This window comes from Piliocolobus tephrosceles, chromosome 1 (assembly GCF_002776525.5).
Source record: "Piliocolobus tephrosceles isolate RC106 chromosome 1, ASM277652v3, whole genome shotgun sequence".
Lineage (NCBI taxonomy): Eukaryota > Metazoa > Chordata > Mammalia > Primates > Cercopithecidae > Piliocolobus > Piliocolobus tephrosceles.
In genome coordinates, this window is record NC_045434.1 from 163,653,859 (window position 1) to 163,670,556 (window position 16,698).

General features: G+C 46.1%; 1 protein-coding gene across 1 annotated transcript; it reads left to right on the plus strand.

Moving 5' to 3' along the window:
* Nucleotides 1-13,942: 13,942 nt before the first annotated feature.
* On the plus strand, nucleotides 13,943-16,239 carry TACSTD2 (tumor associated calcium signal transducer 2). The gene has a single exon (XM_023187594.2). The coding sequence runs from the start codon at nucleotides 14,548-14,550 to the stop codon at nucleotides 15,517-15,519; it is 972 nt and encodes a 323-aa protein (XP_023043362.1). The 5' UTR covers nucleotides 13,943-14,547; the 3' UTR covers nucleotides 15,520-16,239.
* The last annotated feature ends 459 nt before the right edge of the window (nucleotides 16,240-16,698 follow it).

Consider the following 16,698-nt stretch of genomic DNA (forward strand, 5'->3'; position numbering starts at 1 on the left):
AACCTCCAATCTGATCTTGCTGCTTCCAGTCTCACCTCCTGCCACTCATCCTCCATATAGTTTTCCTGTGATTTTTTCTGAAACACAAATCTGCTCAGACTATTCCCTCGCCTAAATTCAATTTTAGGTTCTCTTTTACCAACCAGATAAATTCAAACTCTGGCATGGCTCACAAGTTCCTTCCTATCCCAGGTCAAATTCCCCAGTCATCACTGGGATAAGCTCCAAGGGGCCAAGCATCTCTGCTGTTCACTGCTTTCTCCTCTAGCACCTCAACTGATGCTAGCACATATTAGGGTCTTAATAAGTATTTCTGGAAGGAAAGAAAAAATAGAAAAAGGGAGGAATGGGGGAGGGAAAGAGAAAGGAAGAATGTTAGTTCCTATAGCACCCTATACTTTACCTATCAAAATGTTCATCTCCAGTTTAATGTCTACCTTCCTCACTAGATTGTAAGGGCCAAGGGGGTAACTAATATGTTATATTCACTACTCCTAGCACAGTGCCTGACATCAAGTCGGTGCCCAAAAAATATCTTTAAAGTCAATGAATTTATTCATAACAACGTGTAAGGTGCTTAAGTCACATACAAAGAGGGGTGGAAGCCAGAGGGAAGGCCATCTGATCTTCTGGAGACCAGGGATAGGTATAAGAAGGGGGTAGGACATGAACAAGTCCTTGGAGAGGTATGACCCATGGCTAAGCAATTGGTCCCCTTTAGGCCTATGGCCCTGGAAGGTTGAATACTATGCTCAGTGCTCACATCCATTTTGTAGATCTAGTTTTCTTATTTGGCATGAGTATCCAACCCTACCAGTATTTTTCCAAGAGAGTGAGTATTTTGAAGTGATGCGTGAACTGCCTTGTCTCAGCCTCCTGGAATGTGACCTCATTCCTTCCCCAGGTCTGTCCCCTCATTAATCAGCCTGCCCAGTCCTGCTCCATCAGGCAGGCTGCCAGGCATGCAGCAGGCACTGGAGCTCCCAGTTCAGGGGCTGAGGCAGGCTTTGCTGTTTAACAGCATGAACTTCAGGGACAACAACACCAGGGTTTCGATCTTTAATCCATCCCTTACTAGATGTATGATCTTGGGCAAGTTTCTTATGTGTCTAAGTCTTGACTTCATCAGATGGAAAGTGGAGCTAATAGCAGCACCTAAATTCACAGTGTATTTGTGAGAATAAGATAATCCATTAGCCTACATCACAGAGAGTTCAATAACTGTTGAGTCTTACTTTTCTACTCAAGGACTTCTCTTGTCTTTTGGCAGGTTGTGAATTTCTCTAGGATGGAGCAGAAATAGAGGGAGGGAAGTGGAAGGGAATATGGCATATCCTGAGAACCTGTGTCATATCAGATGCTCTGGTGGCATGTCTGTGTAACATTAGCCCCATCGTCCAGTGGAAAGAATGCAGATAGTAGAATAGACAAATCTGGGTTGAAATCCAGGCTCTGAAACTCACTTGCTATGTGAGTCTGGGCAAAGGTCTTCCCCTCTGAGCCTCAGTTTACTGCCAATTATGGCATGCCTACTTGGTATTCATGCTGTATGGATTATATGAGCTAACATCATGTAAAATGTTAGCCAGATGATGCTCAGTAAATGCGAGTTTCTTCATTCCCAATGGGACAGCTGGTTGACAGAAGGACTTGAATAGAGAGAGGGAGAACATGGGGACATGCCAGAAGGGAGTACCCTTTGGGCATCAGGATGCTGGAGGGGACACACTTCTCTACCCGCCCCCCACCCCGAGAACTGGGCTGCTATAAATGGCATGAGTGGACCTCTCCTTTGGGCTGGCAAAAAGACTCAGATGGCTGTCTCCCTTCCTCCCTAACCTTTCTGGGCCCAGGGGATGGGAGAGGATGGTAATGACAGAGCAGAAAGGAGTCCAAACAGCAGTTATAAATGTCAGCACACCTGGATTTTAGCTCTGGCGCTACCATTTATTAGCCATGTGACTTTGGACAAACCTTCGTGATCTCCCTGAGCCTCAGTTCCCCATCTAAAATGGGGATAATATCAGGTGTCTTCTGATTATCTACTGTGGCATCACAAACCACCCTAAACCTTAATGGCTTACAACAATTATTACCTCTCAGGGTTCGTGTTAACTAGGCTCAGCTGGGTGGTTCTTGCTTGGGATCTAGGGCAGCTGCAGTCAGACGGTCCCCGGGGGCTGGACTTATCCAAAGGCTTGACCGTGCTTGATGCCCAGGGTGGCTTTTTTACTCACCTGGGCTGGGAAGGCTGAAAGTCTGGTGGCTGGTTGGACACCTATTTTGCCATGTGTCCTCTCTAGCTGGGACTTCTTCTTAGAGTAATCAGACTTCTCACAAGGCAGCTGACTTCTCACAAGGCAGCTGGCTTCCCACAGAGCAGGCATGCTAAGACGCCAAGGCAGAAACAAAATGGTTACCTCTGACCTAGCCTTGGAAGTCCCTCTGTGTCACTTCTGCTACATTCTATTGGCTATAAATGAGACATGGGGCCAACCCAGATTCAAGGGGAAGTGAAGGGAGGAGTGCCAAAGATTTGCCACCATCTTGAATCCACCACACCACATATCCCACCTACCTCGCAGGGCTGTTGTGAAGATGAGAAGCAATGGCATGCTTGAAAGCCCTTAGTGTAAATCATTACAGAGACATGAGATTACTGTTCCACGTCCATCCCTTTCTCTCTTCCCTAAATCAGGCACTCATCCATCCTTTCTATCCTGTACCAATAGCCTCCAGAGTAGCCTCTTTGACTTTTGTGTCTCCCTGTCAAATTTATCTTCCACAAATGCCTGCCTATAAGTCTATCCCAGGTGAAAATCTATCACTAGCTTTATGATGTGGCTTTTACTTACCCGTGCAGGCTTGACTGGCCATATGCTCCCAATCCGCCAGCCATATTACTCTGTTCCAGCCTTTGGCGCCTTTGCTCACACCATTCTTTCTTTTCAGAGCTCCCTTCTCTTTCCACTTCTGCCCAAACTCTAACCCTTCTGGTTAAACCCGTCCTCATGTTTTAAGATTCCCTGCAAATATCATCCCCTTGTCCAGCTAGCAAATCTTGCTCTCACTACTGCTGCACATACCTGTTGAATTCAAGTTCCCCCTCTGTGTGCTCCCCTAAATCCTGTGCTCACTGCAGACTGGTCTTCTAGCCATTCATCAAAGGGCCAAGCACAGTCCTGACTCAAGGCCTTTGCACGTGTTGTTCCCTCTGCCTGGGATGCTCATTTCCTGAATATTCACTAAATATCTGGCTTCCTTACTTCATTCAGGTCTCTGTTCAAATCTTGCCCCTCAGAGAATCCTGCCTGACCAGCCAATCTAAGATAGCACAACCTCCCTCACTCTCCCACCCTGTAACCTGCTTCTTTTCCTTCAGAGCACTTGTCATCTGTCTAGGGTCCATGCAATACTGGGCTGCAAGAGCCAACTGTGTGAATCACTCTTAAATTGACACTTGGTGACACCATGTTGACAGCTTGAAATTGGCCACAGGGAGAGTACACTAAGGACCTTCCTGCCCTCAATTTAGAATCTCTGATGGGACTCACCACCTTCATCTCACTTAACAGGGATAGTGAAATGACTTGTTCAAGGTCACACAGCCAGTTAATGAAAGCATTAGGCAATTTGTTTTTAAGAAGGAACTCAGAAACCAGTTGCTTGAGTTCAAATCCTGACTTCACCATTAACTAGCTACTTGAAAATCACCAAAGACAATAGAGTACTTCCTTTTTTTCCTGGAGAACTTGTTTTCAAACACTTATGTGCACATTATTCTGTGTTTATTTCGTTTACTGTGTATCTCTCTCACTAGATCATAATTTTCGCAAAGGCAGAGACTTTACTAACGCTTAGTCCCAGCATCTAGTGCCATGCCTGACACAAAGTATGTGCTCAATAATGTTTGTTGAATGAACAAATATGCAAACCAACCAGTGAGAAACAATAATCACACCCAGTTGTAAACTGAGCCTTTGAAAGAAGACATTGGCTCTCTTTTCATCTTTTGTGCTCAGCACACAGCCTGACACGTAGAAGGAGTTAAAGGAATGTTGATAAACAGGAGAATACACTCTGAAGAGGGCTATATCTAGGTCAAATCCAGCTGCACTCTGATAAGCATAAAAAACTGCACCAGATAACTCCATTGGTATTTCCATTATGTGCGAAAGAGAAACCTGCAGGAACTCAGGCAGGAAAAAAGCACTGGCCTGGGAGGCAGGAGCCTGGGTTTTTAATCCCAGCATAACTGTGCCTGCTATGTGACCTCAGGTAAGTCACTTCTCCAATCCAGGCCTTAATTTTCCTATTGGCAAAATGGGGTGATTGGAAGTAGATGATGGGGTTCCTTCTAACTCATAACTGTGGTTGAATTTATGTCTGGAGCTTCCCCAGGCAGGGCTGCTCTAAAGTAGGGCAGGAGGTGGTTGATGGACAGAACTGGCGTTCTACAGGTACAAGAGGCAGGATGTAGCCAGGATGCTACAGTTGGAAGATAGCACAGTGCTCCAGAGTCTGGGACACCGCAGAGCTATGGGATGGGCCCCTCTCTCCTTCTCCAGTCTCTACCTCTGCCCAGAAACCATTCCAGCTCTTCCCACCTGCCTTCATATGGCACCTGACTTGAGGCTTCCCTGAGAACAATTAGAACATTGGCTGCTTTACCTACTGGAGCAGGGCACGAATAGGAAGGCTCTGATACAGGGAGGAGCTCAGAGACGTTTTACATCTTGGTAACTTTGGCTTGTGTCTAAACAAACAGGTTGGCTAAGTTGGTCAGCCAGTGCTTTGTTTCCTGTTATTTATGCTACATGGAGCAGAAGCAGTTCAGAGCAATATAAAGAGGAGCAATATAAAGAGTTAGGTTAACTACTACTATCCCCATTTTACAGATGAGCAAATAGAGGCAAGGGGAGGTTAAATGATTTATTGAGGCGCTAGTAAATTGCAAAGGCAAAATTTGAACTCAGGCAACTGGTTTCTGAGTTCCTTCTTGAGACCAAACCGCCTAATGTTTTCACTAACTGGCTGATGATCTTGAGCAAGTCATTTCACTGTCCCTGTTAAGTGAGATGAAGGTGATGAGTCCCATCAGAGATTTTAAAATGAGGTCAGGAAGGTCCTTGAAATGAATTTCAGGGAGTCTATGACACTGGAATCTGTGCAAAATATAGTGTCTTTGTGCACAGTTGCATTTACTTGAAGAGAGAATCTAGCACTGTCTTCAGAAATGGATTCTGATAGTAGTAGTTAACCTACTTCACAGGGTTATTGTGAGGATTAGGAGTTAATCCATGTCAAAAAAAAAAAAAAAGTTGGAGCAGGGGTTGGTTAGCAAAATAGATTAGAACTACTGGACTAGCTTTCTTGGAAGGCTATCTCCAACCTTAACATTCTTCTATGTTATTTATTTGGATTTTTTTCCTCGTGTGCTATCTCTTTAGGTTGTCTTTTCTGCCCAAATGTTATTTATTTCAGATGCCTTTTAAAATACAAATGTTATCTATTGGATTGTATTTGTTCCCACCTCCAAATTGCTACATACTCACTGCCTTTAAAAAATGAGAAAAACAGACAATAAGAGTCAGTGAGGTTTTTCTACTGATGTATCCTGCAACTCTAGATAAATCATCTGTATTAGTGGGGAGGACAGGAGATATGGTTTATAAATCCATATTGTAGTTATTCATATATTTCCATGTTATTTATTTAACAAATATGTACTAAGCCCCCATTAGGTGGCAGTTGTTGTGTGGATTGTAAGCTCCAAGAAGCCAGGGGTTAGGTGTAACTTGCCATTGTACCCCCTCAGCCCAATACAGACCTGGCACCTGGGAGGCACTCAGTGATAATGCCTTCTTGCCCGCCTGCCTGACTGAAGAGATGGATGAATAGAAGACTGGAAAGTATATGAAAAATCAGTAGTGTGGGTGGGGAAAGAGGTTCAGGGTGCTGAGCAATTTCGTTGTGTTGGTTTCTGGTACCTTCCAATTGGCAGCTTCCCATGATCTTGGAGAAGCTTTTGAGGGCAGTCCTCATTTTCCCATTAGTCATGCTTTGAAAGATGCTAGCTGAAGATCAGCTGACAGAGTCAGGACTTCTCACATGAATCCAAAGAAATTAATCCAATTTCTTACATCCCACTAAGGTCAGAGGAACAACAAGGACTTTCTTGCCCTTTGTCTTGGGCCCACACATCCCAGAATTAGAGAACAATGAAGTCTCCTCTTTCCTGCCTGCCTCATTCTTCCCAGACTTCTGAACTTTTCCTCTCTCCCACTCCTCCTCGCCTCTACTTCCATCCCTGGTGTGAGTCTTGTGGCTCATAACCGCTGAGAGTAGGAGTGGAGCTGAGCCCCTCAGCACACTCAGCCCTGGACTGAGGTGACTGGAGATGTCTTGGGATGGACAGGAACGGGGCCAGGGAGGAGCAGGAGGGTAAGCCATGCCAGGGATGTAGTTTGGGTATTAGTGTCTATGGGAGGGGCAGCACAAGAGCTAAGGAGAGTGTCTTCTACCATGGAGACTGAAAGGTTCTGTCCTGCTTTCCTGTTTTGAACAAAACAAAACAAAATTCACCTGCACTAGGCTGTACTGTATTCATCCACAGTGTCCATAATACTTGTCTATCTTCCCAAAAGGAGAAGATAGCAAAACTTACTATCCTTACCGTCTAAAGATAGTAAGTTGTCGGATAAAATCAAAACCTGATCCTTACTTGGATTCTCTTGAGAGGCCATTTTTGATGTCCTGATTCAGCAGGAGTAAGGGAGGTTAGGGTATAACTTGAACTTGTATACCAGTGAACTTCTACACTACTGCGCTGGAGTTTTAAATATTTGGGTTCAGGAAATGTATATGGTCTGTAGCAGCATGATGTCACAGAAAAAGCATAATCTCAGAACCAGGCAAAAAGGGTTATGAGCTAGGTGCAGTAGCACATACCTGTAGCCCTAACTACTTGAGGCTGAGGTGGGAGGGTCCGTGAGCTCAGGAGTTTGAGGTTGCAGTGAGCTATGACTGTACCACTGCACTCTAGCCTGGGCAACAGAGAGAGATCCTGTCTCTCAAATATGTTTAGAAAAGAATGTCAATTCCAGCTATTCCATTTACTATTCGTGTACTCGTAAGACAAGTGCCCTTCTGCCTGTTTCCTTATTTGCAAAGTGAGAATAACAAAACCCATCCCTTTCAGATGTTATAGGGATAGAGGTAACACATGTTGAGTTGCTGGCTGGTAACAGGCTCTCAATACATTGTAGATATTTATTATAAGTATTGCCCAGAAACCATCTGTTCCTACAAAAGAGGAAATTGGTAGGTAGGTAAGGGCTGTTGGGGTTACTCCTGCCTTCCTAGACAGGGGAGTAGAGAGGCAAGACAACAGGAGTAAAACCTCCTCAAAGCTTCCCTAGAATCCTCTGCTGATCTCTCTCATAACATCATTTGCTGGACTGGGCCACTGGTGGAGATGGTGCCCACCACCACCCAGGGTGTGAGGTTGCTACAGGAGGAAGGATGATGGGATAGGGACGTTCCACTAGAGAAAGGCAATGGAAGAGGTAGGGAGAGAGCAGGAAAGGGGAAAGGCTGGGGACAGGAGAACTGGCTTCAAATACCTGAGGAACCAAGGAGTGAAAGGAGAAAATTACTTACTCTTTCTTGCTCCAAGAGTAGAAATTTAGATCAGTTTGTGAAAATTACAGAGGCACTGAATTTCCTTAATTATGATGAACTTCTTAGTAAAGCTGCTTGGGACTGGAATGGGTTGTCTTGTGGGGAGGAAGGATGTTTCATCATAACAGGTAGCCTACAAGCACCTGTTTAGCGTTCTGAGCTACCTCTGGGTGGGAGACTGGAATATACGTCTTCTAAGACCCCTTTTGATAACTCTAAGGAGCATCACTTGGAGCAGGACTGCCCAGAAAGGCAGACGAATTTGTCAGTGGTAGCAGCCCACTTAAGACCTCTCACCACCTGCCCTTACCTCGAGGACAGCTGAAAGTGATTAAAAACAGCAAACACCTCCACACCCCCTTAACAGGGCATCACACATCACTGGGCCAGCTCTGGGAAAGGAAGCACTGTGACTCACCAGTGTGGGGTTCAAGCAGTGTGGCTGCCTCAGGAATGTAGGGAGAAGATTTCCCAATCTCTCTTTATTTGTTGCCAAATCTCTCCGGAAGCTGTTGGACCCAGTGAAATTAAAAGTCACTGAGTGTTTTACTGGGTTTCTCCGGAGTGTAAAGCCCTTACAGAAGAAGCTGACTGTCCCTAGAGGAGGAGACCAGAATGAGAGGGAGGCCATTTATGGCTTGCAATTCAGAACAAGGACACCATGAAGAGAAGATGATGGGCAGGATTCTGAAATGAAACCATGACACATACTTGTAAGGTGAAACTGCAGTCACTTTTCAAATCCAGATGAACCACAAAAACCCAGCAGAACTGTACACATCACAGGCAACCTCTCCTGAAAGAAACTGAGTAGGGCCCACCCAAATGAGCGAGCACAAACAGAAACATGTTGTCTTCCCAGAAAAGTGAAAAGATCAAACATTCCTGGGCAGCCAGGACCCAGACCACACCCAGTTTACCAGCTGAACATCTTCAACCTCTCTCGCTTATTCAAGACCCATCAGTGAGAGACTAAACTGTGCAATGGAAAAATGTCCCAGTCACCAGACCTGGGCTCAGATCCTTCTTGGACTCGTTTCTAACTGTATGACTCTAAGCCTCAGCTTCATGATCAGGTGAATGCGGACAAGAGTAATTATTTTGTACGCTTGCTGGGGGAATTACAGGGAATTTATAATATGATGATCAATAAATGACAACTTATATTAATAAAAATAACTACAGAAATGGAGAAAAAGATAAGAGGAAGCAAAAACAGAAAATATTACTCGCAAATACTTCCTCCGAAACTTACTTTGAGGAATTGATGTGAATTTTTTTATTACAAATATTTTAAGCAAACAAAATATGGAGAGTGCACCCATTCCCTAGTTCTTGATTTCTAGTATTTTGAAATACTTAAATCACATTTTTAAAGAAATGAAACACTGAAGATACAGTTGTGTAGCCCTCGTCTATTCTGTTCACACCTCTACCCTCTGGACCCTGTCCTGCTTCCCTTTCTATGTTCTGTTTCTTGGGGCTTCCTTCCTCCAGCCTGAACTAACAATCACCACAACCAACTTCTCCCTCTGCATTATCAGTATTCCGGCTGAATACTGCTTCTTCTAGAACTGTAAGCTTCCGCTGAGGAGAACGGGAAACTCTGGCCCTCCAGCACTGCCACTGTCTCAAAAGGTGCTCCTTAAAAGAGGCTGAAGCTGGCCGGGTGCGGTGGCTCAAGCCTGTAATCCCAGCACTTTGGGAGGCCGAGACCGGCGGATCACGAGGTCAGGAGTTCGAGACCATCCTGGCTAACATGGTGAAACCCCGTCTCTAGTAAAAACTACAAAAAGCTAGCCGGGCGAGGTGGCTGGCGCCTGTAGTCCCAGCTACTCGGGAGGCTGAGGCAGGAGAATGGCGTAAACCCGGGAGGCAGAGCTTGCAGTGAGCTGAGATCCGGCCACTGCACTCCAGCCCGGGCCACAGAGCGAGACTCTGTCTCAAAAAAAAAAAAAAAAAAAAAAAAAAAGAGGCTGAAGCTGATGGTTGTCAGGCTAGAAAGAAGAGTGAGGACTCCTCCCTGCATAGCCCTGGGCATTAGGGTCTTCAGGTGTGGGCTCACACCTGTCCTAGAAAATAAATTATTTAATCAGTCTTCTTGAAACCAGAACTTCCCAAAAATATTTATACAATTAAGGGAAGGAATGAAAAGTAAAAGAAAACCTGAGAAACATGAGATGAGTCTCTAAGCTCTTTCAACCCTTTGTTAATTCCACCTTTGTTAATTTCTATATACATTTGCAGTCAGGAGACCTGGATTCTAGGCGTGGCCTCACCTTTTATAAGCATGTGACCATGGGCAAATCCTTCTCTTCCCCCAAGGCCTCTGTTTCCACATCTGTAAAATAGAGATAATAATATCTTCCCTGCCTAACCCCCAGAGGTGTTGTAGGGATCCCAGCAGATAATGGGAGCAAATATACTAAAGCTCTATCTGCATCTAGATACTCTCCATATTGCTACATCCTGGAGGTCAGGAGATGGTAGGGGCTCTCAGGCCGCTCTCCTGCCTAGCACTCAGCTCGCTGGACTTGATCTTCAGCAATCCCCATAATCACCGGCCTTGTGAAGAACCCTTTAATGATCTTAAAGCACCGTCACATTCCTGAGACAGCTGATAATAATAGCTAAGATTATTTTACTTAGCACATACCAAACATTATGTTGAGTATTTTATATTCTTTATCTAGAATCATTAAAATAATTCTTGATGGTAAGTGCAGTTTATTTTTAATTAATCAAACAGTCTTATTTTTATGTTTTGTTTTTATATATCATACCCTTTAATATAAAACTCACATGCTGGTATCGGTCTTATACCAAGGAGAATCAGATAATCACCAAGAGTTTATCAAAGAGCACAAGAATAGCTGAAGTGTGAAGTTCAATGAGGGAAAAATGTGTTCTTAATTACAAGGTGGGAAATCATTTTTTTCACAGGCATTGGTGCAGTATAGGCCCTGTTACCCCCGTTTTACAGTTAAGGAAGCAGAGGGGCAGAGTGCTGAAACAACTTGCTCAAAAACACACAGCAGTGAGTGGTGTGAAGCCAGAATTTGAGCCTAAGTCTCACTGGATCCAAGGTCCATTTTCTTTCAACTACATTATACACTTGCTTACAGAATCTTTGGCTGCTCTTGGCGTCCTCAGATCATATCCCTCATCCTTGCAGGCACAAGGCTGACAAATATTAAGGATGTGCAAAAATGATAATAAGGGCATCATTACTCAGTCTTTCTTGAAATTTGGTGTTTGGAAGGTGGGTTAGGGTAGGGACAGAGATTCATAGTTGGGGCAGGTGGTGAGGCTTAGACAAGGAGAGAAGCACTGAAATGGTCCACATGAATACTCCTAGGAGAATATATTGATATTGAAACATTCTGGGCACAATTCAATGTTAATCCGATAAACATTACTTAGTGCCTAATATATGCTGGTGCTGGGGCTACACACAGTGCTTAGATGTGCTTCCTGCCCCTCATAAACACTTGACAAGCCTGAAATGCTTGAGTTAAATATTTTTTAAATTAAAGTAAAAAAATACAGGCCGGGTGTGGTAGGATTATGCCTGTAAGCCCAGCACTCTGGGAGGCTGAGGCGGGAGGATCACCTGAGGTCAGGAGTTTGAGACCAGCCTGGTCAGCATGGTGAAACCCCGTCTCTACTAAAAATACAAAAATTAGCCGGGCATGGTGTTGGGCACCTGTAATTCCAGCTACTTGGGAGGCTGAGACAGGAGAATCACTTGAACCCGGGAGGAGGAGGTTTCAGTGAGCTGAGGTCATGCCACTGCATGCCAGCCTGGGTGACAAGAGCAAAACTCTATCTCAATAAATAAATAAATAAATAAATAAATAAACAAACAAATAAATAAAACAAAAAGAGATAAAGTATTGGCATAATGCATTAGCATGCTATTTTGCAGAACTGGGCAGAAAAAGGACGAAGGGAAAAGGGAGAATCACAGCTGAGACTGTGTTGACATAATAAACTCATTGTGGTCTTTGTGAGCTGTTGGGGAAAGCCTGGCAGAATCAGAGAATTTAAGCAAGTGGATTCGGGCAGCGGGCGGGGGGATTAGGAGGTCGTCTTCGGCTTACTCTCACTTCCACAGAAGATATTGAGGCTGGGCCCCTTCTATTCCTGTCCTCTCACTACCTAATATAATTGGAAGAAGCAAAGGCTTGGAGACCTCAGAGCACTAGCCCCAGTGATGCACACTCATCTGGGGCTGTTCTAGCTTGGTAGTCAATGACACCATCACACAATTTCCTCAGCCCTGAGAACCCTCTCTCAGCAGCTTTCCTCTTGCCAGCCTGGGACCTGATGGAATGGCAAATAGAGAACTCTGCTAGTTGTAGAGCACTGTGGCTACCTAGTCAATACCTGGAAAAGCGAGGAGAGGGTATATATATTTTAGAAATAAAAGTGAAATCTAACATTTTTACAGCGTCTGAGATTTTACAAAGCTTTGGCATCTACCATCTCATCTCTTTGTATTTGATTCTCAGCATAATCTATGAAACAGGCCGTATTTTGCCCATTTGACAGATGGGAGGACAAAAGCCCAGAAAAGTTAATGTTGCCATCTCAGTATGTCTGAGATTAGGAAAGAATAGAGGAGAGGCACATCCCTCAGTGTAACAGGGGGGGCCTTATTAGGGAAGGTGTCTTGGAGGTGACTCAAGAGCTGAGTAGAAAAACACAATTATGCACTAAATAAAGAAAGGGAGACTCCAGGTAGGTGACTTTGCAAAGGCTTGAAAACATATGGAGAGCTGGAGAGGTTGGCAGGAGCACGATGATGATGATAAATGACAGCAGCTAACATCTGTTGCTAACTATGTGCAGATACTGTTAGAACAGATACTCTTCAAAGCAGTTTATTTACATTAATTATAACACCTACCTTTTAAGGTAGGTACTTTTATTATCCCCATTTTACAGATGACAAAATTAAGGCCCAGAGATGTAGCTTGCCTATAACATCATATAGGAATGACCTTAAAGGCTAGTATAAGAAGGATGAATTTTATCTGGAGAGCCCAGAGCACCCCCTCACTCTGAACTTAGCAGAGAGGAGGTGGGCACAGACTTGTGATTTAGGAAGTCTTCTTGGATGCAGGGTGGACCCAGGTCAGAGAGGGGAAGAGAAACTGGAACCTGACTCAGATATTTGTCCAAGGAAGACCTGAACAGAGACAGTGGGGATAGAGAGCAGAGGACTATCGCACAATTCCTCATGTTTGTGGATAAGAAATTGTTCCTCATGCAGATCACGAGGTCAGGAGATCGAGACCATCCTGGCTAACACAGTGAAACCCCATCTCTACCAAAAATACAAAAAAATTAGCGGGGCATGGTGGCGGGTGCCTGTAGTCCCAGCAACTCGGAAGGCTGAGGCAGGAGAATGGTGTGAACCCGGGAGAAAAAAAAAAAAGAAATTGTCCCTCACACATCTCTACTTCCTCTATCTGTCAAGGCAGAATATATTTTAATCTTCCTGCCTCAGGAATTGCGTGAAAATTAATGGGACAGAGGTCCAGCTAGCTTTCATCTGCTAAACGACACCCTCGCACGACTGGTGGTGCACATTAAATGCTGAACAAATAAAATGTGCTTTGATGGAGGACCTGGGAATAATTACAGCTTGCTAATTATTGTTAATTTTACCACAGCTTTGAAACTCGGGACTTTCTCAATGACTCAAAAAGAGATTGCAACCTCTTTATGCCATGAAAGTAGCCACACAGTGGCAGACAAGCAATTTCTCACAGGCTCCATTCTTTCATTATTTACATGGTTCAGCTACTTACGTGGGATACAGGAAAAGAAAAGCAATGATTTGTTGTGTTAGAATCAAATTGTACAAAAAACTCTTTACAGTCTTGCTGGCTCTTTAAGAATTTGTTCCTGTTTGTCTCTTTATAGCCAGTGCACACATAAATATTACGTGCGTGTGCGCCTGTGTGTGTGCGCTTCTGTGAAGGACAGAAAATTAGTGTTTAACAGAACTTTTAACCCTTTGGACGCCAGGATACCTGTGTTTAACCCTTGATATGGTGAGTAACAGAACTGCTTCCCTAACTTCAACATCTGACCTTCAGATTCTGCATCACTTCGTGTCCACAAACATTTTATTTAAGGTCTCATCACTCTTGGGGTGCCAAAGACCCCTCTCAGGAATATGAGGAAGTTGATAGCAGTGTGACTTCAGGTCTTTAAGCCTCATCAGCATCACCTATAAAATGGGTCTGATAGTCCCCGCCTGTCAGGACTGGTGTGAGGATGAGATAATGCTTGTGAACTGTAAACTATATAAACGTCTGCTACTGTGAGAATTGGACAAAGAAGAGAGGGAGTGAGAGAAATTAAGGGCGGGCTAGGAGCCGGGAAAGAACGAAAAGGGAGTTGGGGATAGGGGAGAGTGGACAGTCGCGAGCCACACTTTGCAATGAAACTCTTTAGACTTTCTGCCGGGAGAGCGGCCCAGACGCAACAGGAGCAGGAGGCCGCGCCGAGGGCGGCTCCCCAGAAGCCTGCAGGTGAGTATCGGTTCTACCCTTCCCGGCTTTCGGTCCGGAGGAGGCGGGAGCAGCTTCCCTGCTCTGATCCTATCGCGGGCGGCGCAGGGCCGGCTGGGCCTTCCGTGGGACGGGGAGGGGGGCGGGATGTGTCACCCAAATACCAGTAGGGACGGTCCGTGGCGGAACCAGCCGGGCAGGTCGGGCAGAGTATAAGAGCCGGAGGGAGCGGCCGGGCGGCAGACGCCCGCAGACCATCCCAGACGCCGGAGCCCGCGCCCCGCCGAGTCCCCGCGCCTCATCCGCCCGTGTCCGGTCGGCGCTCCTCCGCCCCACCATGGCTCGGGGCCCCGGCCTCGCGCCGCCACCACGGCGGCTCCCGCTGCTGCTGCTGCTGCTGGCGGCGGTGACCGGCCACACTGCCGCGCAGGACAACTGCACGTGTCCCACCAATAAGATGACCGTGTGCAGCCCCGACGGCCCCGGTGGCCGCTGCCAGTGCCGCGCGCTGGGCTCTGGCATGGCGGTCGACTGTTCCACGCTGACCTCCAAGTGTCTGCTGCTCAAGGCGCGCATGAGCGCCCCCAAGAACGCCCGCACGCTGGTGCGGCCGAATGAGCACGCGCTCGTGGACAATGATGGCCTCTACGACCCCGACTGCGACCCAGAGGGCCGCTTCAAGGCGCGCCAGTGCAACCAGACGTCGGTATGCTGGTGCGTGAACTCGGTGGGCGTGCGGCGCACCGACAAGGGCGACCTGAGCCTGCGCTGCGATGAGCTGGTGCGCACCCACCACATCCTCATTGACCTGCGTCACCGCCCCACCGCCGGCGCCTTCAACCACTCCGACCTGGACGCCGAGCTGAGGCGGCTCTTCCGCGAGCGCTATCGGCTGCACCCCAAGTTTGTGGCGGCCGTGCACTACGAGCAGCCCACCATCCAGATCGAGCTGCGGCAGAACACGTCGCAGAAGGCCGCAGGGGACGTGGACATCGGTGATGCAGCCTACTACTTCGAGAGGGACGTCAAGGGCGAGTCTCTATTCCAGGGCCGCGGCGGCCTGGACTTGCGCGTGCGCGGAGAGCCCTTGCAGGTGGAGCGCACGCTCATCTATTACCTGGACGAGACTCCCCCGAAGTTCTCCATGAAGCGCCTCACCGCCGGCCTCATCGCCGTCATCGTGGTGGTGGTGGTGGCCCTCGTCGCCGGCTTGGCCGTCCTGGTGATCACTAACCGGAGAAAGTCGGGGAAGTACAAGAAGGTGGAGATCAAGGAACTGGGGGAGTTGAGAAAGGAACCGAGTTTGTAGGTACCCGGCGGGGCAGGGGATTGGGTGGGTTCCGGATTTCGGTATCGTCCCAGACCCAAGTGAGTCACACTTCCTGATTCTCGGCGCAAAGGAGCCGTTTATCCTTTCAAATTCTTGCCTTCCCCCTCCCTTTTGCGCACACACCAGGTTTAATATATCCTGGCCTCAGGGTCGCCTTTCTTTCTCACTTCTGTCTTGAAGGAAGCATTTCTAAAATGTATCCCCTTTCGGTCTGGGGCAGTGAAGGAAGGGACGGCGCTGCGTTATGTGTAAAAAACGAGTATCTGTATGACAACCCGGGATCGTTTGCAGGTAACTGAATCCATTGTGACATTGTGAAGGCTTAAATGAGTTTAGATGGGAAATAGCGTTGTTGTCGCCTTGGGTTTAAATAATTTGATGAGTTCCACTTGTATCATGGCCTACTCGAAGAGAAGAGGAGTTTGTTAATTGGTCCTACGTAGTAGCCTCATTAACCATCGTTTGTATTACTGACCACATATGCCTGTCACCGGGAAAGAAGCCTGTTTCGGCTGCCTGAACGCAGTTTAGATGTCTTTGAGGACAGACACTGCCCGGAAACTCAGTCTATTTATTCTTCAGCTTGCCCTTACTACCACTGATATTGGTAATGTTCTTTTTTGTAAAATGTTTGTACATATGTTGTCTTTGATAATGTTGCTGTGATTTTTTTTTTAAAAAAACATGAATTTAATAAAATATGGGAAAGGCACAAACCAAAAGTTGGCATTTGTGAAAAGTCCCTCCAGAATCCTATCACGCTGGTCTCCTCTAATTTCCCAAGACTTGTATTTTTTTTTTTATTTCAAATTATAACACTTTTTTTTCCCTCAAAAATGGGTGTTTCATGTTGCTACTCTGGTGTGTCCTAAGATATCCTAACTGGCCAGTGTAAATGCTATTCTTTCTAAATAAGATTATTTGGAAACTTCCTTCAAACTTCAGGAGGGTGAGCATGAGGGAGGAAGCTGAAACTAGCTGGTTTTATGAGAAAGAGTGCCAGTCTTTGGTCATCTCTAAACAAGGCTTATCACCAATGGAGACAGAAACCTCTAGTTCGAGAGTGGTATCTCCTTTGAATCCCAACCCTACTTTGAAATAGGTGGTAGTATTTCCATTCAGCGTTTGAGCAAATTACTTAATTTCAAAGTGTTGTGG

Excerpts from the sequence above, each read along its gene's own strand:
- TACSTD2 (XM_023187594.2), top strand. The coding sequence starts at position 14,548 with ATGGCTCGGGGCCCCGGCCTCGCGCCGCCACCACGGCGGCTCCCGCTG.